Consider the following 19,570-nt stretch of genomic DNA (forward strand, 5'->3'; position numbering starts at 1 on the left):
TTTGGTCGGTTAAACCGACCAAACCGAATATGATTATTTTTTTTAATTTTTAATTTTTTTTTGAAAGTTTTAGTTAAAAAATTAAAAATTTTGGATTGTTAGAATCCATTTTTGTGTGTTTTTACAACATAAATATATAGAACATAATTACATTTACAAGTGCCCTAAGTTTTTTTTTTTTTTTATTAAAAATTTTAATAATTAATAATTATATAATATTATATTATTATTTTATTGTGTTCGGTCGGTTTCGGTTTTATTGGTCGGTTCACCCAAAATTTCCAAACCGACCGAACAGTGGCGGTTTGCACCGTCGGCGGTTTTTTCGGTTTTTGGTTTAAACGGTTTCGGTTTTTTCGGTGTTCGGTAGGTCGGTGTACACGGTTTTTTCGGTTTTTCGGATTTTATGCTCAGCCCTAACAATAATACTACTATCTAACTAGCTAAGTAAAGTTCTGGGACTCTACAATGGAGAAGGAGGGAAGAAGAAGAAGAAGATAAAGAAGAAGAAATATGTGATTTTTTTAATTTTTTGATTTAGTTTAAGTTTTTTTTTTTAATTTTATATGTAATATTATTTTTTAAATTAAAATATTTATGTTTTTTAATTAATTAATGTACTTTTTTAGTTTAAAATTAATTTTTTTTATATTTTAAAATATATTTTTAATTATTTATATAATTCATTAATTAAAAATCTATGGATATTTTTGTCATATTCAATAATATTTTGATCAAAATCATGTCCAGAATATTATTTTGTTCTGTTTTGCAAAACGCAGAGTCCGAATTGTCATTTAACAAAATATAAAGTCTAATTGGTAATTTTTGCAAAATACAGGATCCAAAATTATATTTACCCATAAAAGAATATACATACAACATAAAAATGTTTATTTGGTAAGTATAATAATATTAAAAAATAAAAATTTGTCAAAAAAATATATTCAAAAAGGAAAAAAAAAACAGTAGTATAACATGGCTAATCTCTTTCATTATTAAAAGTAGATACATTTAGTTAGTTCGACACATCATTGTGGCCATATTGCTCCAAATCTACAATTATTTTGATCGAATTTAAATGTCAACTTTCATTGGTGGTTGTTTAATTTTGTATTTTAATTTGTGTCAAACTAATTTGAATAGATGACTTATAATTAAAATTAAATAAATAAGTACATAAGTTTTACCCATGTATATCTTAATGGATAGTACATACCATATTAATAATCTTTAATGAATGAATTCATGTCATTTTATACAAGTGTGTCATTAAATTCACTAGAAATGAGTGGGCTTTGGAAGAAAAATAAGTAAATAAATATGGTTTCTATTCCTATTTATTTATGTTATTTTGTCGTTTTTTCCTAAAAAAAATATATTATTTTGTCGTTGTTGCTCATTTTTAATTTATCCAATAGTCAAATAAGTTAATTCCCTAAACAGTCAACACAACGCAAAAAAAAAAAAACAAAATCTAAAATAATATGAACTAAATATTAGGCAAGTAAATAGTAGAATATTGTGGATTGATAGATATGGTAGTTAGTTGGCAGTTCAGTTCTTGGGTGAGAGGAGTGTTATTTACTTGATTTATTAACATATTATTTATTAATTATTATTATTAATACAGAAAAATCTGAAATATGAATTTACCATTGCTTCACTCAATCCCATAAAGCTGAAACCCCCCCAAAAAAAAAATTAGGTAACATCTATAAATGCAATAAATTCTTTTGCTTATTCAGATAGATTTATATTATCGAACCAAATTAAACACCGATTTTGTAGACTCTGAAATTGTATCAAACTCACCCACCTAAAGAATGATTCCCATTTTGGAAACTAAGCTGTTTTTGTCGATTTGCACAGTAATCTTCTTCTTATGGGGTTAAACATCAAGCAGTTTTTCTGTTTCAGCTAAGTAAATACACTACGAAGCTGTCTCCTTAGGTACGTTTCTTTGAATTATGTATATAAATGAATGTATATTGCTTTAAGTTTACATGGGTATTCGTAAAATTTCTAATATCATGTGATTTTGTTCTTTTTAGGGTATTTGGAATAGTGATTGATACTGGTTAACGTTTGTGTCAAGTGGATTTCTCTTGGAGTTGCAAGTTTTGTGTCTTTCTATAACCGAAAGTTTTCTCCATTTTTTTTGGGGGGGTTTTAAAGTGTTTTTGTTTTTGGTGAGTCAGGTGGAGTTTGAGATGGGTAACGACAGTGATCAAGCTAATGATCTAGAGAAACAGAGCAATTCTACTGTTTTAGCCCAGCAAGGGATTGAGTTCAGTGATGGCAATCAAGGACAGGTCACCATTGTTGTCTCTGATGGAGAGTCCATAGCAAACTTATCCAAGGATGTTCCCTCACCTAAAAAGGGGTTCTTATCAAGGAGTGATAGTTTTGATGAAGAATGCAGGTAAACCCAATAAAAATCTATACAGACTAAAGATAAATTATATGCATTTTTAGAAGTCTTGCTGTGGGTCTCTTGTTTTATCAATATTATTTGGTTAACTGCTTCAATAGGCCCTTGCTTTTGCCGATTCCATAAAGTTACTTTCTGAATCCCTGTAGGAGTAGATTTCAAAAAGGTGTATATATGAACAACAAAGCAAGGGATTAGAAAAGTGTTAGGACTTTTTCTGTCTTTGGTTCCTAGATGATAAAGAGGACCCGAATCTTGTACATCTGATTAAATGTGTAGTAATTACAAGTATGATGTGCTCCCGGGTGTCTTTTCTTGTTCTAATTTGCTTTGTAAGCTCAAATCATTCTTAGTACTTAAAAATCTCTCATAAGTAGTATTTCCAATTACTTTGAGTGCAGCAAGTCCAAATGTTGGTCTTTGGCTTGGTGTTTATTGGAATACTGGTGTAAAAATTGGTAGGGTGCTGTAACTGAGAAGTTCTTAATGTAAGATTTTGTTCTATTTAGAATCCTGACAAAATGGTATAAAAAGCATGGCTATAGACATTTTTTAATTCACTACATGATCTATGGTAAGGTGCCACAAAGACTTGATGGGAATAATATACGTTGATTACTCTTTTCAAGTGATTATAAAGTAGGAATATATAAACTACTTGGAATTTTTTCTTTTGAAAGTTGATCACATCTTGATGCTTTACTTTATTGATTGTGACTATTATTGAAAACCCACCACACGTACCTGTCCTTTCTTTTTCCGTATGTTTTCCATGTACTGGGTATATCTGACTGATATTTGCCTTGTTAAGATGGACATTTCTCAATGGAAGTAGATCCATAACATAAGATGTATTTGTTGTTGTATTGTTCTTCAGGGTTTGTCAGCAGGAGAAAGAAGAAAACCTCATAGACCTCGGTTGTCACTGCCGAGGGGCCCTTGCTAAGGCTCACAGATCATGCATAGATACTTGGTTTCGCACAAGAGGATCAAACAAATGCGAGATATGCCAGTAAATTATTCACCGAATTTATTGTCGTCTAAGTTATGTCAGTTATGAAGCTGCACACAGTAACGAGATTTAATCATTTTATGCAGAGAGGTAGCTACAAATGTTTCACAACCAGAGTCCCAGCCAATCGTATGTATTTTGCAACTTTTTGTGCAAAGACTTGTGATATGTCTATGAAGATAGGATTTGCTAATTTGTCGATTGATATTTTGCATGCATAGAGTCAGGCTAGTCAGCTATATCATATTTGATCTTGTACTGGCTGATTTTCATTTTATTTATTTTTTAGAGGAAATCAATACACATACATGATGAAGTTGAAAAGAAAATTAATGTTTTGTATGACCAAAGTGCTATGAAAAGCCTTGAAAAATTTCTAAAATTTTACTATTGATTTCACTGGCTTGTGAAATGTTGACCCTTATACTAAAGTTGTATGAAAGGCCTAGGAAAACTTCTAAATTTCTACAGTTTATCTAAATAATGTCTTAGCATCTCACTGGCCTGTGAAATATTGATCCCTTATAATTTGTTGGAGCAGACAAATTATTGGGTATGGAGGATTGACCCTGCCTCTCGGTCACATAATCGTGATAGGGTAAGAAAAGTTACTGATTTATCTTCTAAGTTTGTCTGCTATTCATAAGATATGGTATTCTATCCAACACTGATTTTGCATGAAATGATCTATGAAACAGGGGTGTTTTAGCCCACTCTGGGTGGCCTTTTCCATCCTCATTGGTGGCTTAATGCTGGATGTCTTAATATCAATTACTCTCGGTGTCTCTGCGCTGCCTGTCAACATTATTATCGGTATGCTCATTTAGATTTGGTGGTATACTTTAAAGCAACTTAGAAATGCAAATTTCAGTTCTTCCCAATGAAGAATGTGCTAGATAATGTTTAAAGTTAACATATCTGCGAAACATTGTGAAGGTGTCATCGTGGTTCTTGGTCTTGGAACCGCACTGCGACTTGCCTTGGAGTTCTGTCATGAGTGGAGCATGAGAAGAGTTGTGCAAAGGGTGGAAACAAACATGGATCTTGCTTACCATCCAGCTTTGTAGGTCAGATGTTGAGCTTTAAAACAAACTTTTTTTTTGCTTTGATCTGCTCTGAAGTGTGTATAATGTTACCCTTGTCTGTATATTTGGCACGGTTTGTGATAGTTACCACACGAACACACTTTGATGAACTGAAAAACTTCATTTAATGAATGTATCGAGAGTTTATATATGATTCTTAGTCTGATTAATACCGCATCGACTGTTTCTTTGGTTGTAATTTAAAGAACATGCAAAGCTTCTATTTGGAGGATGAGTGTTGTTCAAAGTTAGCAACAGGGAAACATCTCATACGCACATTTGCATACTTGAACTACATACCTCTCTTACACATGTACACTTACAAACTCACTCATCCGCCCAATCAAGTGGCAATCTTAGTTTAGTTTACTAAAGATGGTTTCTCAGTTACATTTAGTGTTGAACAGAGTCTTGTTTGCACCCAAAATGGTAGCTCAAACGGTTTGGTTTGTAATTTGTTCTTACAAAATCTGAAGTTTGTGTCTTTTACGAGTTCTTCTATAGCAATTGTTATATTTTTATTTTATACATTGTAAAAATAGTCTTGTTTGCATGCATACAAACTTGGAAACATTCAAAATCTGTGTATGACAAAGCGTGGATCTAATTTATTTTATAAAAGTGGTTGTTGGGTATTATATTATTTTCTTATACTATATTACTTCAAAATTTTGTTAAGATATATACCATTTTTTGTTTGAATAAACAAAACATATCTTCATTACCCCAAAAGCAAAACTATTAAGAAATAGCGCATGTATGTGGTAGGGTAAGTTTTTTTTTATATAATGATGTTCATTATAATTATATAATTTAGTGTGTTAAAATTAAAATTGATTTTTTATTCAAAATTTAAAAGAATATTGTAACTACAATAAAAACCGTTTAAAAAAATTGGACTATGACATGTCATGTCATTCCGTAAGAAGTAACATATATTTGTCAAATTTATATTATTTATTCATCAATGAATAGTGATTGAAGCAATGATGATGGAGTAGAAGGAAGGGTTTGGTCTTTTGAAACCAGACCTTTGCTTTCTGGAGTGTCAGTGTCAGGGTGGTGATTGAACCATGTGCAAGCGAATCTGACTACTGTGATTATTAGGGTTAGGGTTAGGGTTAGGGTTGGGGTTGGGGTTAGGGTTAGGGACGTAAACCTTTTTTTCTTTATTTTTACAAAAGCTGGTCACATATAAATTTTCTTTAGTGGGTGAGTTTCCATTTTTGACCCTTTACCTTTAAAAGATTCCACTAACTTTTTTCTTTTTGAAAGTTTTTCCAAGTACCTTTTTGGGGTTAACAGTATTTTAGTGTGACACGTAAACCGTTGTTATGGTACATGATTTGGGTTGGTTAGCACGTGAGTGGCATGCTTAAGATTAGAATTTGGTTGCACTATTATTAGTACTTTAACACTTTATGATTAGATTAGATACTATTGTCTATAAGGGACCCACTTCACGTCTCCATTTTATTTTATTTATTTATTTTCAAATTGACATGGCACGGATATTTTGGATGGCCTGAATGAACGTTAATTATTATTATTATTATTATTATTATTATGGTTTATTATATATCTTCTCCTTCATTCTCAATACTTTATTTCTTAAAAAAAAACACTCTTTGTAAATTAGTGAATTTTTGGATACCTTCGTAATAAATATTGGAATAAATAATAATTTTGCCTTATGAACTATGATCACTGAATGATCGTACCCCTAAATGATTCGTAATATTAAAAATTTCTCTGAACTATGTATGTTACTAAAATATGTGACTTTTGTTAGATTTCGTCTTATGAGGTTAACAGATTGATAACGTATGTTGATGTGGCAATGCCATATATAGAATAATTATCAATTTGTCTTCTGAATTTTGATCACTACCAAATTATACCCCTTTTATAAAAAATATAGGTATGTTTTTTTTCAAAATAATAATTAAATCCTTAATAAATAAAAATTTTAATTATCAACAAATACTCTTTTTTTACTTTTTCTTTTACAATATTAATTAAAACTATTTTAGAGTGAACATTTAAAATAAATACTAAAACAAAGAAAAAAAAATTAATTAAAGAGGTGGACGAATGACTTAAATAAATAAATAAAAATTTTAATTTAAGAGGAGGACAATGGAGAAAAAATTTTGTTTTAGAATTTATTTTGTAAATTTTATATTAGAATATATTTATTTTATATTGTAAAAGAAAAGAAAAAGTAAAAAAAAAATTATTTGCTATTAATTAGATTTTTATTTTTTGAGTATTTGAATTTTATTTAATTAATTTGAAACTTTTAGTATTAATTATTTTCTTAATCTTTTTTAAAAAGATATATTTTTTAATTTTTAAAGATTTAATTATCATTTTTTTTAAATTAATCTTAATAAAAATGGTACAATTTGGTAGTGGTCAAAGTTCGGGGGGCAAAATTTCTAATTATTCTACATATGGCACTGCCACATCAAGAGTCAAAATGCTACATCATCAATCTGTTAGTCACCTAGAACGAAATCTAACAGAAGTCCTATATTTTAGTAACGTGCATAGTTCGGGGGAGGGGGGATTTTTAACATCGCAAATCATTCGGAGGGCACGATCATACATTGGTCATAGTTCAGGGGGCAAAAATATTATTTATTCTAAATATTCAAGCTACATACATACGGACGACAAGAATACTATTACTCTTTTTTTTGGAAGAATCTCTTCCATCATTCTCATAATTTTAATCTAACTTGGATATAAATTTATTTAAAATTTTAAGGAAAAGGGTAATCATTTTTACTTTTCGGTACAACACAATCTTTATATGTACATGAGGGGACGTTTTGATCTCAATTGTTTTTCATAACACTTATAACAAACATCCAATAAACTTTTGAGAAATTTTGAATAATTTATAATGCCAAAAAATATAAAAAAAAAATACGCATGCAACAAGTTGTTTGAACTATATTTTTTATACTGAAAATTATTCAGAATTTCTTAAAATTTGCAAAAGATTTGTTAATTAGAATAAACATTGTCATGAAAAAAATATATAAAAATACTCCCACGTGGCCATATATAGGGAGCATGTCGTACTAATAGCGTAAAAAGAACTATCCTACCACAAAACTTCAAAAATTTAAAACCAATTAGAGACATTAATTTGATAATACATAAATATATAGATATATGTTATTATATATTTAATAACTACAACAAAATTCATCTCCCCTAGGGGTGTTCATATAAACCGCAAACCGTGGTTAGGAACCAAACCGCACCGCACCAAACTGCTAAAAACTGTAACTAATGAAACTGTTTTTTGATGGTTCGGTTTAACCGGACCGTTCAACTTGAATGGTTTGATCACAGTTTCTAATTTTTTAAAACCAATTAAACTGGACCAGACTGTGATTTTTTCTAAAAAAATAATTTTAGAAATGATGGTTCAAAGGTTTGAATCCCTACACTTAAGTTAATATAAAGTCTACCAAACCATCAAAGCCAAACAATTTAATTATTTATGATATGTTTATAGTAGTATTTAATACATGCACAAGTTCCTAAAACTAAAAAAAAAATGTAAAGTCCCACATTGTTTAGAAAGTAAACATTTCTTTTTCTCACTTCTATAAAATGATCACTACAACAAATTTGATATACAATGACTTCCTACAATGTCTTACACCATTGGTGTAAGACATTAAAACTTATCAGAGGTTTTAAATGTCTAATGGTGTAAGACATTGAAAGTTTTTATTAATGACTACAATTGGAAGACATTAAAAATGGTGGAAGACGTTGGAAATAGGTTGAGAAGTGGCCAGAGGGTCATCTAATGTCTCCCACTGGGAGACGTGGGACACGTGGCACGTCTCCCACTGGGAGACATTGAATGTATAGAGGGGTACATCCAACGTCTCCCATTGGGAGACGTAGGACACGTGGCACGTCTCCCAATGGGAGACGTTGGATGTACCCCTCTATACATTCAATGTCTCCCAGTGGGAGACGTGCCACGTGTCCCACGTCTCTCAGTGGGAGACGTTGGATGTCCCCCTGGCCATTTAATGAATTTTGGGTCTTCTTCTTCCTCATAACACCAAACAGAGAGAGCACACCAAACAGAGAGCACGAAAGGGGCTGCGATTTTAGGGTTTTCAAGGTTAGTTTTTTTTAATTTTTATGAATTTTAGTTAATTATTTTGATAAAAAAATCATAGGTTTAGCATTAGGATGAGTAATATACATGATTTTGTGTTAGTTTTACATTTTTATGCATTTTTTTCTATACATTGTTACATTTATTTGTTTTTCCATGGAGGTTTTTTATAGATTTAAGATTTCATAGTTTTTTTTTAATTTAACCTATCACATTGTATATATTTCATTATAATATATATGTTCATGATTTTTTTTAATTTTTATCATTATTTATTTCGAAATTTAGATATATTTTTGTATGTATATTTAAACTTCTTTTTTTTTTTTAAATTCTAACTATTTTGTTATATATATATATATAGTTATTATGTTAAAATAAATTTATTAAATAATTTTAAAAATATAAATATATGCAAAAATTTATGTTTTTGTTGATTATTGAGATTTTAGGTTATGAAATTTTTATTGATTTTTTGTTTAGGTTATAATTAGTGGCTCATTGGAGTTTTTTTTTATTTGTTTACCAATCAATTACTTATTAGGAATTTAGTGATATTTGTTTAGTAATGTTTAACATATTAATTAATTTAATTTCGTAGGTTGTGATTTTTGTGGTGAGATTTTAGAGAGTACTTTGCATCAAAACTTCTATATCTATCAATCACACATTTGAGGTAATTAAGTTTATAAAATTATAATAATAAGTTATATATTGCTAGATATTTAGTGATATTTTATTTATTATTTATTAATTTATTTATATTGGTTTGTGGATTTAATAGCGAATTCGATTACTACTTGAAGTAATTTTGCTAGCTTTTGAATTATTAATTGCAAGAGGTAAATATATATTCTCTTACTTCTACTTTTAATATTATTAAACAAATGTTAGAAGAGTTTGAATATCTTAAATATTCATCCATAGTGAAGTAGGTTCTGAGATTAAAATTGTGTGCTGCGGTGATAACGGAAGGTTGAGAACTTGTGTGTATTAGTGAAGTAGGTTCTGAGAAATTTGACTGTGTGCTGCGGAGCTATAAGGAAGAAACTTATTGTATGTTGTTTGAATTGTTTGTTTTGCTATTCACGTGTAGATGGTTAGGTCACTATTATAGGGGAAATGCTGCCCGATTTTATCTAGGATAATAAACAATTAATTTTATATAGGCATTCTATAAGGAAGAAACTTATTGTATGTTGTTTGAATTGTTTGTTTTGTTATTCACATGCAGATGGTTATGTCACTATTATAGGGGAAATGCTGCCCGATATTATTTAGGATAATAAACGATTAGTTGAGAACGGGCATTACTTGATTGAACATGCGAGTCCCGGGCATTACTTGAGAACGGTATTATTAATTAAAATTTACAAATTATTTTTGAAACTATAAATGTAATCAAATAATTAATTAATATATTTTACTTTATATTTCTTGCAGGTAACAAGCACATCATATACAGATGCACAAATTGATGAGTTGCGACAAGAATGAGCGACATATATGTTGCCGATAATCCAAAGTTACCGACCTCGTTGATAGGTTTTTTTTTTTAATTTTTTAACTCTTTCTTCATACACAATGCAATATTTGTTCATTTTGAATATTTCTAACAAATATTGTATTTCTTGTATATATCTAACAAATATATTTGTTTTATTTCAATTTAAATTAATATTATTTCAATTTAATTAATTTAAATTTAGATTAAAATAATTTCAATTTAAATTAATATTATTTCAATTTAATTAATTATTAAATTAATTTCAATTTAGATTAAAATAATTTCAATTTAGATTAAAATAATTTCAATTTAAATTAAAATAATTTCAATTTAAATTAATATTATTTCAATTTAATTAATTATTAAATCAAATTAAAATAATATTAATTATAAATTTATTTAATTTATTTTTTTAAATGTGGGAGACTTTCAATGTCTCCCATTGGGAGAGGTGGGAGACTTCCCACGTCTCCTAATGGGAGAGGTGGAAAGTCAACGTTTGACTTTTCACCTCTCCCAGTGGGAGACGTGGGATATATACCTACAATGACCCTAGCAACAACGTCTCACTAAGTGGGAGACATTGTAGACTTCCAATGTCTCCCAATTAAAGTCATAAAACCTCTATTTTGTTGTAGTGGATTCAAAATACTTAAACTTACAACAACAAAGACAATAAGCTTCTTGTAGACTTTTATGGTCTTAAAAGTAAAGCGAAAATTATTATTAATAATAAAAAAAGTTTTAAATTTTAATAATTTGGTTATATGGTTAAAACCAAACCAAACCGCACAAAACCGTTTAATTTTAATGGCTTGGTTTGGTTTTTCATTTTGAAAAAACCGCATGAGCGGTTCGGTTTAAAAATTATTCTAAATCGCACCAAACCAAACCGTATACACCCCTAATCTCCCATTCTTGTAATGAGGATGGAATCACGTAAAATATATTCTTTAGTTTATTAAAAGTGAAAAAAAAATTGTGTTCTTATGATTACATTACTTAATGTGGAGGGTTCTAAGTTAAAGTCCATATTAAAGGGAAGATGTCTTGTTGTTGGAACTTTTTGAAAATGAATTGTTAAAAATTGAAAAAGTATAGTTGTGTGTGATATGGGAAAAATCCTACATGGATTTGAAACACTCTTCTAAGAGTGTATATAAGATACAAGTGTCATGCATTGGGGTGTGCCCCAAGGGGTACCTAGTTTAGTGTGCATGGGTGAGGACTCATACACTTGACCACCACACGCGCACACGCTGCCGTCCGACCGAGCTGAGTTGGCGAGTGGTGTGGTGTCATACTTTATTTTTTGTTGAAAAAATTATTATTTAATAAAATAAATATTTTTTATTTATTAATTAATTTTTAAAATGATTTATTAAGAAGCAGTAAATGTGATCCGTTTTAATTGCATATGACCACGATATTTCCTCCCATGTTTGAAAAACGTTTTCTTATCGTTTTATACAGATCAACTTCTTTACATAAGTCAGATCAGAATAAACAGGAAGATACATATTTTTTATTGAGAAATATTCTCTTCTGATATAATCGAATTTTCTCTGAGCTTGATGGTGTAAGAGAACGAAGCCTTTCGGTGCAGAGATGAATTGTATACAGAGGTTATTTTATTCTGGAGACGGCGTAGTTGATAGACTGCTGTGCACACTTGGAGCAGAGCCGCGAAACGTCTTAAAGAGAACGACATAGTTCGCGACTCAGCCAGAAACTTGATCGGTAATTCGTTCCAATTTTTATTTAAATTCGGAATTATCACTTGTGTAGTTTGTTTTTTTAATTTTTATCTACAAATTCAACTTCTTTTTAAAAATATATATATATTGGAGAACTCATTGATATTTTTTTTTGAAGGGAGAAAGTCTCATAATTTGACTACTTCTAAAATTTGGAGGAATTTATAGAACTAAAGGTAGGATTCAACTTTAAATAATACTAAGAAAAAGTATACTAATTTTCCAATAATCTAAATAATGACATAATAGTTTTCAAACAATAAAAAGAACTACTAATCTAAATCCACCCATCACAAACAATAATTTTTTTTTTCGCATAAATTTGATTGGCTTTTTCTAAATGAGAATGTTCAAGTAAAAATTAAAAATCATTGGATTTCCCACAATAATAATTATAATAATAATAATAATAATTGGAGTTTTGTCCAAAAATAAAATAAAATTTGTTATTGTTTATATTGAAGACAAAATTTTGGTGTGGTGTGGCTATGATTGATTAATATATGAATAGTTAGGAGCGTGGCCGGACAACAGAAAATAGTGGGTCGCGCGTGGGTTTAACCTTTAAGGCAGCAACGCGGTATGTACGGGATTAAACAAAAAAAAAAGCTTAAGAAAACTTGGTGGATAAGGAATTGTCCAAATAATTATCCCATACGTACGACTCCACACTATCATCAGATCTTTCACCCAATCAGAATCTGATAATGCCATTACCATTCAAAAAGTCAAACATTTCCTTCTAAAACGACCAAAAAATCCAAAAAATCAAAACAAACAAAAATTTATTAAAGATAAAAAAAAACACAAAGAAACACAGAACGCCAGTTTTTTTTTTTCAACGATCACAAGTAAAGCTGAAGAAAAAAGAAATCGTCTGAAAGCTCTGAGAAAAAATAATAATAATTAAATTAAAAAAAAAGTTGGAGAAGAAGAAGAAGAAGGAAGAGGATTGTTGTCGTTTGAGATGGGAGAGGTGTCGTTTGGGAAGCTGCCGTTGGGGTTCCGGTTCCGGCCAACAGACGAGGAGCTTATCAATCATTACTTGAGGCTCAAGATTAATGGTCGCCACTCTGAGGTTGAGGTCATCCCTGAAATTGATGTCTGTAAATGGGAGCCCTCGGATTTACCTGGTATGTCTTACTTTCTCTACGTGTAATTATCTATATATATATATATATGCGCGTGTGTATTTCTATATGTTTGTGTTTGTGGATATAGGCTTAATTTCCTTTATTCCCACCTAAATGAATTGGGAATTATTCGTCACTGAAGATCACTCACAAGATTCCATTCTTTCTTAAATTAAAAAATTGGAAAGATCGATGAATAAAAATATTTTTTAAAGGGTTGTGTCGTGGAAGCCATTTTTGGAACTGGGTATAAGTTTTTGAGCTTTGTGACTTGCAGGGTTGTCAGTGATAAAGACGGATGACCCAGAGTGGTTTTTCTTTTGCCCACGTGATCGGAAGTACCCAAATGGTCAGAGGTCGAACCGGGCTACTAGTGCCGGATATTGGAAAGCCACCGGAAAGGACCGGACGATCAGGTCCCGGAGCTATAGGTCTGCGTCTAATACCACTGGCGCGATCGGTATGAAGAAGACCCTTGTTTTCTACAGAGGCCGAGCTCCTAAAGGGGTGCGCACTCACTGGATTATGCACGAGTATCGCCCCACGCTGAAGGATCTGGATGGTACGGGTCCTGGTCAGGTAATGTACTTGAAAGTAGAAAATCCTATCAAGCTTTCTTCTTTCGTCGTTTCCATACATTTCGTGGTCGTTTTTTTTAAAGAATGCTTTATGGGTATCTACGTTATTTATTTATTTTGTTGTTGAGATTTTAAGGTTTTGGTAATTGAGAATTTTTTTTAATTCTGTAATGAATATAATTTGGATTTTTCTTTGCTTGTAGTGGATGTGATACTGAACTTCTTTTTCTACGACTGTAGTAGAATTTATACTGGTTTGATGTTGTTTTGATGAAATGCTTGAGGACTTGTCCCTGTTCATGGCACTGTTCGTTTGGTAGCTTAGTTTGTTAGTCTTGCTCTGTTAGTTAGTTTCAAGAATAAGTTGTAACATTTCTTGATGTACTCTTGAGCTTATGATTCGGTGTAAATAAGAGTTGGTTCAAACTGTTTTTCTGAACTTTGCAAAACTTCTGAGAGCCTTGTTTTCATTTTCTCTCTAAATAGATTTGTATTGTGAATTGTTTCATGGTATCAGAAGCCCTTTGACTAAGTGTACGGTATCCTTTATCATTCTTTTGAGCCTATATCAAGTTCTATTATGTTGATATGAATCATGACAAGATTTTTTGAAATGATAACAATGGTTATCAGTTTTATAATTGCTGTAACTTCATAATTTATTGCCTGTTGCATAATTTGAGCTTCTGTTTGTTTCTTATGTTGCAGGATGCCTATGTTCTCTGCCGCTTATTCCGAAAGACTGAAGAAAAGTCTGATGCTCCAAAGTATGATGAGGTGGATCAAACTGGATTATCACCCACCACAACCAAATCTTCTCCTGATGATACCTCATCGGATTTGCTTCAAGAATCAGCGACATCAGATATGGCAGCTGGAGAGGAGTCAGAAGTTATAAACAGGTGGTTAACTGATAAGTCAGACAATATGACCCCAAATGCTCAAGCACCTGTTGAAAGTGGTTCCACTAGTTATCTGACATCTGATGTGGAAGACCATGTAATAGATGAAACTCCTCTGGAGGTGATGCATCTTTTTGTACTTTTTTCCTTGTTATTTTTGTATGAATTGTAATTACTGTGATAAATCAGTTGCAGCTTCACCCTCAGAAGTCTTAACGTCTAATTGCTTCTTTACACTAGGTGCCCATGCTGATGGAAGAAAACTCAAAGTTTTGTGAGCTTGCTCATGCCCAAACTGATTATACAGCATTCTCCTCGTTGCCTTCACAAATTGAGCAACCACCCTATTCACCTTTTGCCTCTGACTTTGGCAATGATGATAATGTAATTCCTTTTATGGATGGTACTGATGAGCAAGATATATCTCTCACAGAGTTGTTGGATGAGGTCTTCCATAGCCGTGATGAGAGTTCTTCTGATAAGTTGAACTCACTGAAGAACTCAACTGTTGGAAAGGAGACCCATTTATATGCTCAGGCACAATCATTGGAGAACATACCATCAGGGACCTTATACAATGGTCCATACAACAACATGGGAGCTAATATGACCCAGGTAAGGGTAGAGGATTAAAGATTATATATCTGATTACTTGTAAAAATTCATGCATGTTAATTTTGGAGCTTACATATGTAGCTTGTAGTTAACAAAATGTTTATACATGTATGAAAAGAACAGTGTGTTCAATTGCAAGTTCTGTATAGTAATCTAGTGCTTTTCATTGTCTTCTAGCATGACATTGATACAAGAGCTTCTGCATGGTACAATGGGCAAATGGCTGCTAAGGACATGTTGCAGATGCCAGCTCTATTTGGACCTTCTCAAGTTGAAGTGCCACCTAATGATCAGGGACTTATGATGGGAAATTTGGGTGCCCCTGGGGGTAATTTTGTTGGTCAAGCTTCCCTTGGTGGTGATTATTCTATGTGGAATAATTTAGAAGAATCGAACAGTTGGAATCTTCCTGATAACCAATACAGTCATATTGGTCGAACTGGAATCAAAATTATGCCCCGTCAGCCTCATCGACCAAGTTCAGGTTTTAATGATACTCAGGGCACTGCTGGAAGAAGACTCCGCTTGAATATAAATTCATCACATGAATCAACTGCAAATGATGATGTGTGTTATGGAAATAAGAGCCATGAAGAAGAGGAAGTACAGTCAGCTGCTACAGGGGTAGGATCATAAGATGAAGCTATTTATGACATTCTGATGATACACGTTTTGCCAAATTTTGACTTTGTTTATTCTTTTGTTAAGGTCTTCAAAGCTGAGCAGAGTCATGTTAATCCCAATGGTGATTTTGGTGCTGGGACTGGAATTAAGATCAGGAACCGTGAATCTCAACCACAATCAAGTTCAAATAGTTTTATATCTCAGGGTGATTCTTCAAGAAGATTGCGTCTACAGATAAATACCATGCCTAAGTCAATTGCCAGTGACAACCTCAAAGGTGTGGACCAAAATAAAGAAAGTGAAGTGCAATTGATCATTACTGAGGTAAGAATTATAGGTGACATCGAGATCTCCCGCTGCTATTAAGCTTCAAATTTTCACGTGGTTCAAATAATTATATGATCAGGACACTACAGAAGATGCAAAGGGAAGAGAAAGAGGAGAATATGGTGTGAATTCAACTTCTACTGAGGTTAGAATCACCTGATAATGCTACACCTATGTAAGACATTCATGTATCAATCTTCATATTTTTCACTGGCAAATAATTTTGCATCTCAGGACTCTCAGAATGTGGATTACAGCGAAAAAGAAGATGAACTACTTTCAATATCTTCTCAGGTTACAATCGTCAGTTAATGCTTACCTGCTGCAGATATTCACATATCAATATTCAAATATTCACTCTGATCATTTGTATTTTTATTTTTTGCATCTCAGGACTCTGTGGATGCGAACAACAGTGAAACAGAAGATGAACTAGACTCAATTTCTTCTGAGGTTAAAATCACCAGTTAAAGCTACACAACTTATACATTCACATACCAACTTTCAAAATTTCACCCTGGTTCAAAAATTATGAATTGCAGGACTTTGTTGAAGATGTAAACAACAGTGAGAAGGAAGATGAACTACAGTCAATTTCTGCTGAGGTGAATACACCTACTTTAGACATTCGCATACCAATCTTCAAATTCACTCTGGTTTTTCAAATAATTTTATATATCAGGACTCTATGGATGATGCTAACGACAGCGAAAAAGAAGTATGGTCAATTTCTACCGAGGTTCGTAAATTCAGTTAATGTATGATTTCTAAAGATATCCACATTTTGCAGTCTTCAAATTTTGATTATGATGGTTCAAACAATTTTGCATCCCAGGACAATGTGGAAGATGCAAACAACAGTGAAATCGAAGATGAAGTAGAGCCAACTTCTACTGAGGTAAGAATCATCAGTTTATGCACACCTAGTTCAGACATTCACATATTTATATTCAACAAATGATCTGTTATGCTCTGTGCAGACGGCAGAACCTGCTACAAAGCAGAGTCCATGCCTTGAGACGGGTAAGGAGAGTCATCATCCTTTGAAGTTTGACAGTACCAAGGAAATTGCTATAGAGTCCTTTACAGAAGTTGAAGATAAAAGCAAGGAAATCATTGAAGTATCCTCAACAAAAGAACCAAACAAGGAAAGTTTCAATAGATCATCCTTGACGAAACTGAGTTTTAGGGCAGAAACTAAGGATAAAATGTTGGGTAGCAGCGCTACGGAGGCATCAGAATCATTAGAGAAACTACCTAGACACCCTGCCCCAACTTCATCCTTTGTTATCTCCTTTGGGGTTTCTGCTGTTATAGTCTTGCTCTTAGCTTCCTTTGGCTGGAGAGCTCTAGATCTTGGTGTTGCGTGGAAGTAGGCTGTAGTTTGTAGGTTCTAGGTTCTAAGTTTCCTTCGGGTGGCTGGAGAGGCTCTAAAAGTTTTTACCTTTTTTTGGGGGGTTAAAAGAGGTGAAAGCTTGTAAATTGCAGTCATATAAATCGTTATTGGTAGCTTAGATTTATTATGATCTTTGCTTTAGAGATTAGAGTTACCTTTCAATCTTTTTTTGTAATTTATTTTAGGCAAGTTTTCCTTTCAATCTTGGTGCATCATTTGGGAAAAAATATTGCCTTGTTAGGGTTTTACACTTTTTTGTATTATTCTTGCCCTTTCTTCTCATTTTAAAAAATATATATCTATATATAAAAGAAAACATATACAAAAAATTACACGCACTTATTTTTCAAACTCTTTACATCCCTTGTATCAATCTTGATTGTTGGGAGGCACGTCATCTGATATAGTAACGAGATATATATGAAAATTAGAAAACATAACAATATAACATGTTGTTCATATGGATACGTAAGAGCATTTTGACCGTAATTTATTTTTCATGATGATGTTTATTATATAGTGAGTCCTCTATAGGCTTTTTAGAAATTCTGAATAATTAAAGTATTGAAAATAAAGTTCAAATTGTTTGTTGTACGTATGTTTTTATTTAATAATATTATTATTATTATACACTTTGCATGATTTTTTTTATATAAAAAGTAAAATTATGTATAAAAAAATTTATGTTTTGTGTAAGGGTTATTTTGGCTGTGATATGCAACCTTATTGTTAGACAGTTTTAGAGATTGAATTGTTAAACTGTAATACTCTGTTGCACCACATTAAGTTGTTATCAATTTGGTTGTTGAAACTTGTAACCGTTTTTCCTCTGTACAACTTCTTTATAAATACAATCTCTTTCTCAAAGGCTTAATAACTTTTTGTAAGCCTTTGAGACATTTCCTCTAAACTTTGTCTAAGATAGATTTGCAAGTGATAAGTTCCTTCATGGTATCAAAGCCATCGGCGAAAGTCTACCATGGATCCCGTTACTGAACATCCACCTCCACCTACTTCCACCACCTCTGCTACTGCTTCAGTCACACTGCCATCGTCTTTCTCCACTCCGGTTGATACTCTGGCGCCCTCTGTTCCGCAAGCTTCATGGAATCCGTTTCAGAACTCTCTGAGTTCTCCCCTCACCAACAAACTTGATCGATCGAATTTCGCTTGGAAATCTCAGGTTCTTCCCACAGTTATAGGTCACGGTCTTGATGACATCTTGTTGACTGGAATTGCTCCAACAAAGCTTCTTGCCAATGGCTCGGTCAATCCAGAATTCACTTCTTGGACACGAAAAGATCAATTACTCCTCAGCTGGCTTCGTTCATCCATGTCTGAGGCAATTCTTGGTTCTTTGGCTCAGTACTCCACCTCTAACTCTGTTTGGAAAGCCATGGAGCAACGATATTCAAGTTAGTCTAAGGCTCGTCTACTTCAAATCAAATCCCAACTCTCCATGATTAAGAAGGGAAATCAATCCATCACTGAGTATTATGATAAAGTGCGTTTACTTGCTGATTCTTTATCTACAGCTGGTTATCCCATGGATGAACATGATCTCATTATGCACTTACTAAACGTTCTAGGACTTGAATATGATCCAGTTCTGGTACATGTCACCAGCCTTGTCGACAATCTTTCCTTTGAATCTATTTAGTCCTTACTCTTGTCTCATGAGAGTAGACTTGAAAGACATTATGATCTTGGTGATCTTTCCTCCAAACTCTCTGCCAATCTTTCTGTTGGCTCTTCACGATATGGCTCTCAATACAATGGCAATCACTATTGTGGTTCTTCTGGCTATGGTACTGTCTTTCCTTACAATTCCTTTCGTTCTCTTAACAAGTTTTCTGGTAAAGGAGCTCCTAATATCCCTCGACTAATGTGTCAAGTTTGCCATAAAGCTGGCCATTCTGCATCAGTATGTCACTATCGGTTTGACAAAAGCTTCATTACTCCAAAGATTGGTGAACCCCAACAGAGAGCCTACTTGACAGAAATTGATGAAAGTGGTCCTCAAGCTTCCTCCACTTCCATA

General features: G+C 32.3%; 2 protein-coding genes and 1 long non-coding RNA gene across 6 annotated transcripts; all 3 read left to right on the top strand.

Moving 5' to 3' along the window:
• Positions 1-1,556: 1,556 nt before the first annotated feature.
• On the top strand, positions 1,557-4,682 carry LOC133778159 (uncharacterized). Of its 4 annotated transcripts, XM_062218015.1 has the most exons (9): positions 1,557-1,708; positions 1,873-1,953; positions 2,055-2,120; positions 2,202-2,425; positions 3,312-3,446; positions 3,533-3,575; positions 3,988-4,044; positions 4,145-4,259; positions 4,383-4,682. In XM_062218015.1, the coding sequence occupies exons 4-9, from the start codon at positions 2,214-2,216 to the stop codon at positions 4,511-4,513; spliced, it is 693 nt and encodes a 230-aa protein (XP_062073999.1). In that variant the 5' UTR covers positions 1,557-1,708; positions 1,873-1,953; positions 2,055-2,120; positions 2,202-2,213; the 3' UTR covers positions 4,514-4,682. The 4 variants fall into 4 exon arrangements, with proteins under 4 accessions (XP_062073999.1, XP_062073997.1, XP_062073998.1 ...); XM_062218013.1 differs by lacking the exon at positions 2,055-2,120 and having other exon boundaries at positions 1,560-1,708; XM_062218014.1 differs by lacking the exon at positions 1,557-1,708 and having other exon boundaries at positions 1,715-1,953.
• Positions 4,683-9,202: 4,520 nt separating this feature from the next.
• On the top strand, positions 9,203-10,317 carry LOC133833969 (uncharacterized). Its single transcript, XR_009893239.1, has 3 exons — positions 9,203-9,366; positions 9,925-10,043; positions 10,134-10,317. It is a non-coding gene; the product is annotated as an uncharacterized LOC133833969 (long non-coding RNA).
• A 2,435-nt stretch (positions 10,318-12,752) lies between these two features.
• LOC133778161 (protein NTM1-like 9) lies at positions 12,753-17,779 on the top strand. The gene is made up of 13 exons (XM_062218016.1): positions 12,753-13,087; positions 13,365-13,666; positions 14,374-14,688; positions 14,808-15,182; positions 15,360-15,806; positions 15,891-16,130; positions 16,213-16,278; positions 16,368-16,427; positions 16,527-16,586; positions 16,676-16,738; positions 16,816-16,872; positions 16,969-17,031; positions 17,114-17,779. The coding sequence occupies exons 1-13, from the start codon at positions 12,922-12,924 to the stop codon at positions 17,507-17,509; spliced, it is 2,610 nt and encodes an 869-aa protein (XP_062074000.1). The 5' UTR covers positions 12,753-12,921; the 3' UTR covers positions 17,510-17,779.
• Positions 17,780-19,570: the final 1,791 nt, after the last annotated feature.

This window comes from Humulus lupulus, chromosome 5 (assembly GCF_963169125.1).
Source record: "Humulus lupulus chromosome 5, drHumLupu1.1, whole genome shotgun sequence".
Classification (NCBI taxonomy): domain Eukaryota; kingdom Viridiplantae; phylum Streptophyta; class Magnoliopsida; order Rosales; family Cannabaceae; genus Humulus; species Humulus lupulus.

Coding starts and splice junctions, on each gene's coding strand:
- LOC133778161 (XM_062218016.1), top strand. CDS start 12,922: ATGGGAGAGGTGTCGTTTGGGAAGCTGCCGTTGGGGTTCCGGTTCCGG. Junction 14,689..14,807: donor TAGATGAAACTCCTCTGGAG/GTGATGCATCTT, acceptor TCTTTACACTAG/GTGCCCATGCTGATGGAAGA. Junction 16,587..16,675: donor TAGACTCAATTTCTTCTGAG/GTTAAAATCACC, acceptor TATGAATTGCAG/GACTTTGTTGAAGATGTAAA.
- LOC133778159 (XM_062218015.1), top strand. CDS start 2,214: ATGGGTAACGACAGTGATCAAGCTAATGATCTAGAGAAACAGAGCAAT. Junction 2,426..3,311: donor AGTTTTGATGAAGAATGCAG/GTAAACCCAATA, acceptor ATTGTTCTTCAG/GGTTTGTCAGCAGGAGAAAG. Junction 4,045..4,144: donor GGTCACATAATCGTGATAGG/GTAAGAAAAGTT, acceptor TCTATGAAACAG/GGGTGTTTTAGCCCACTCTG.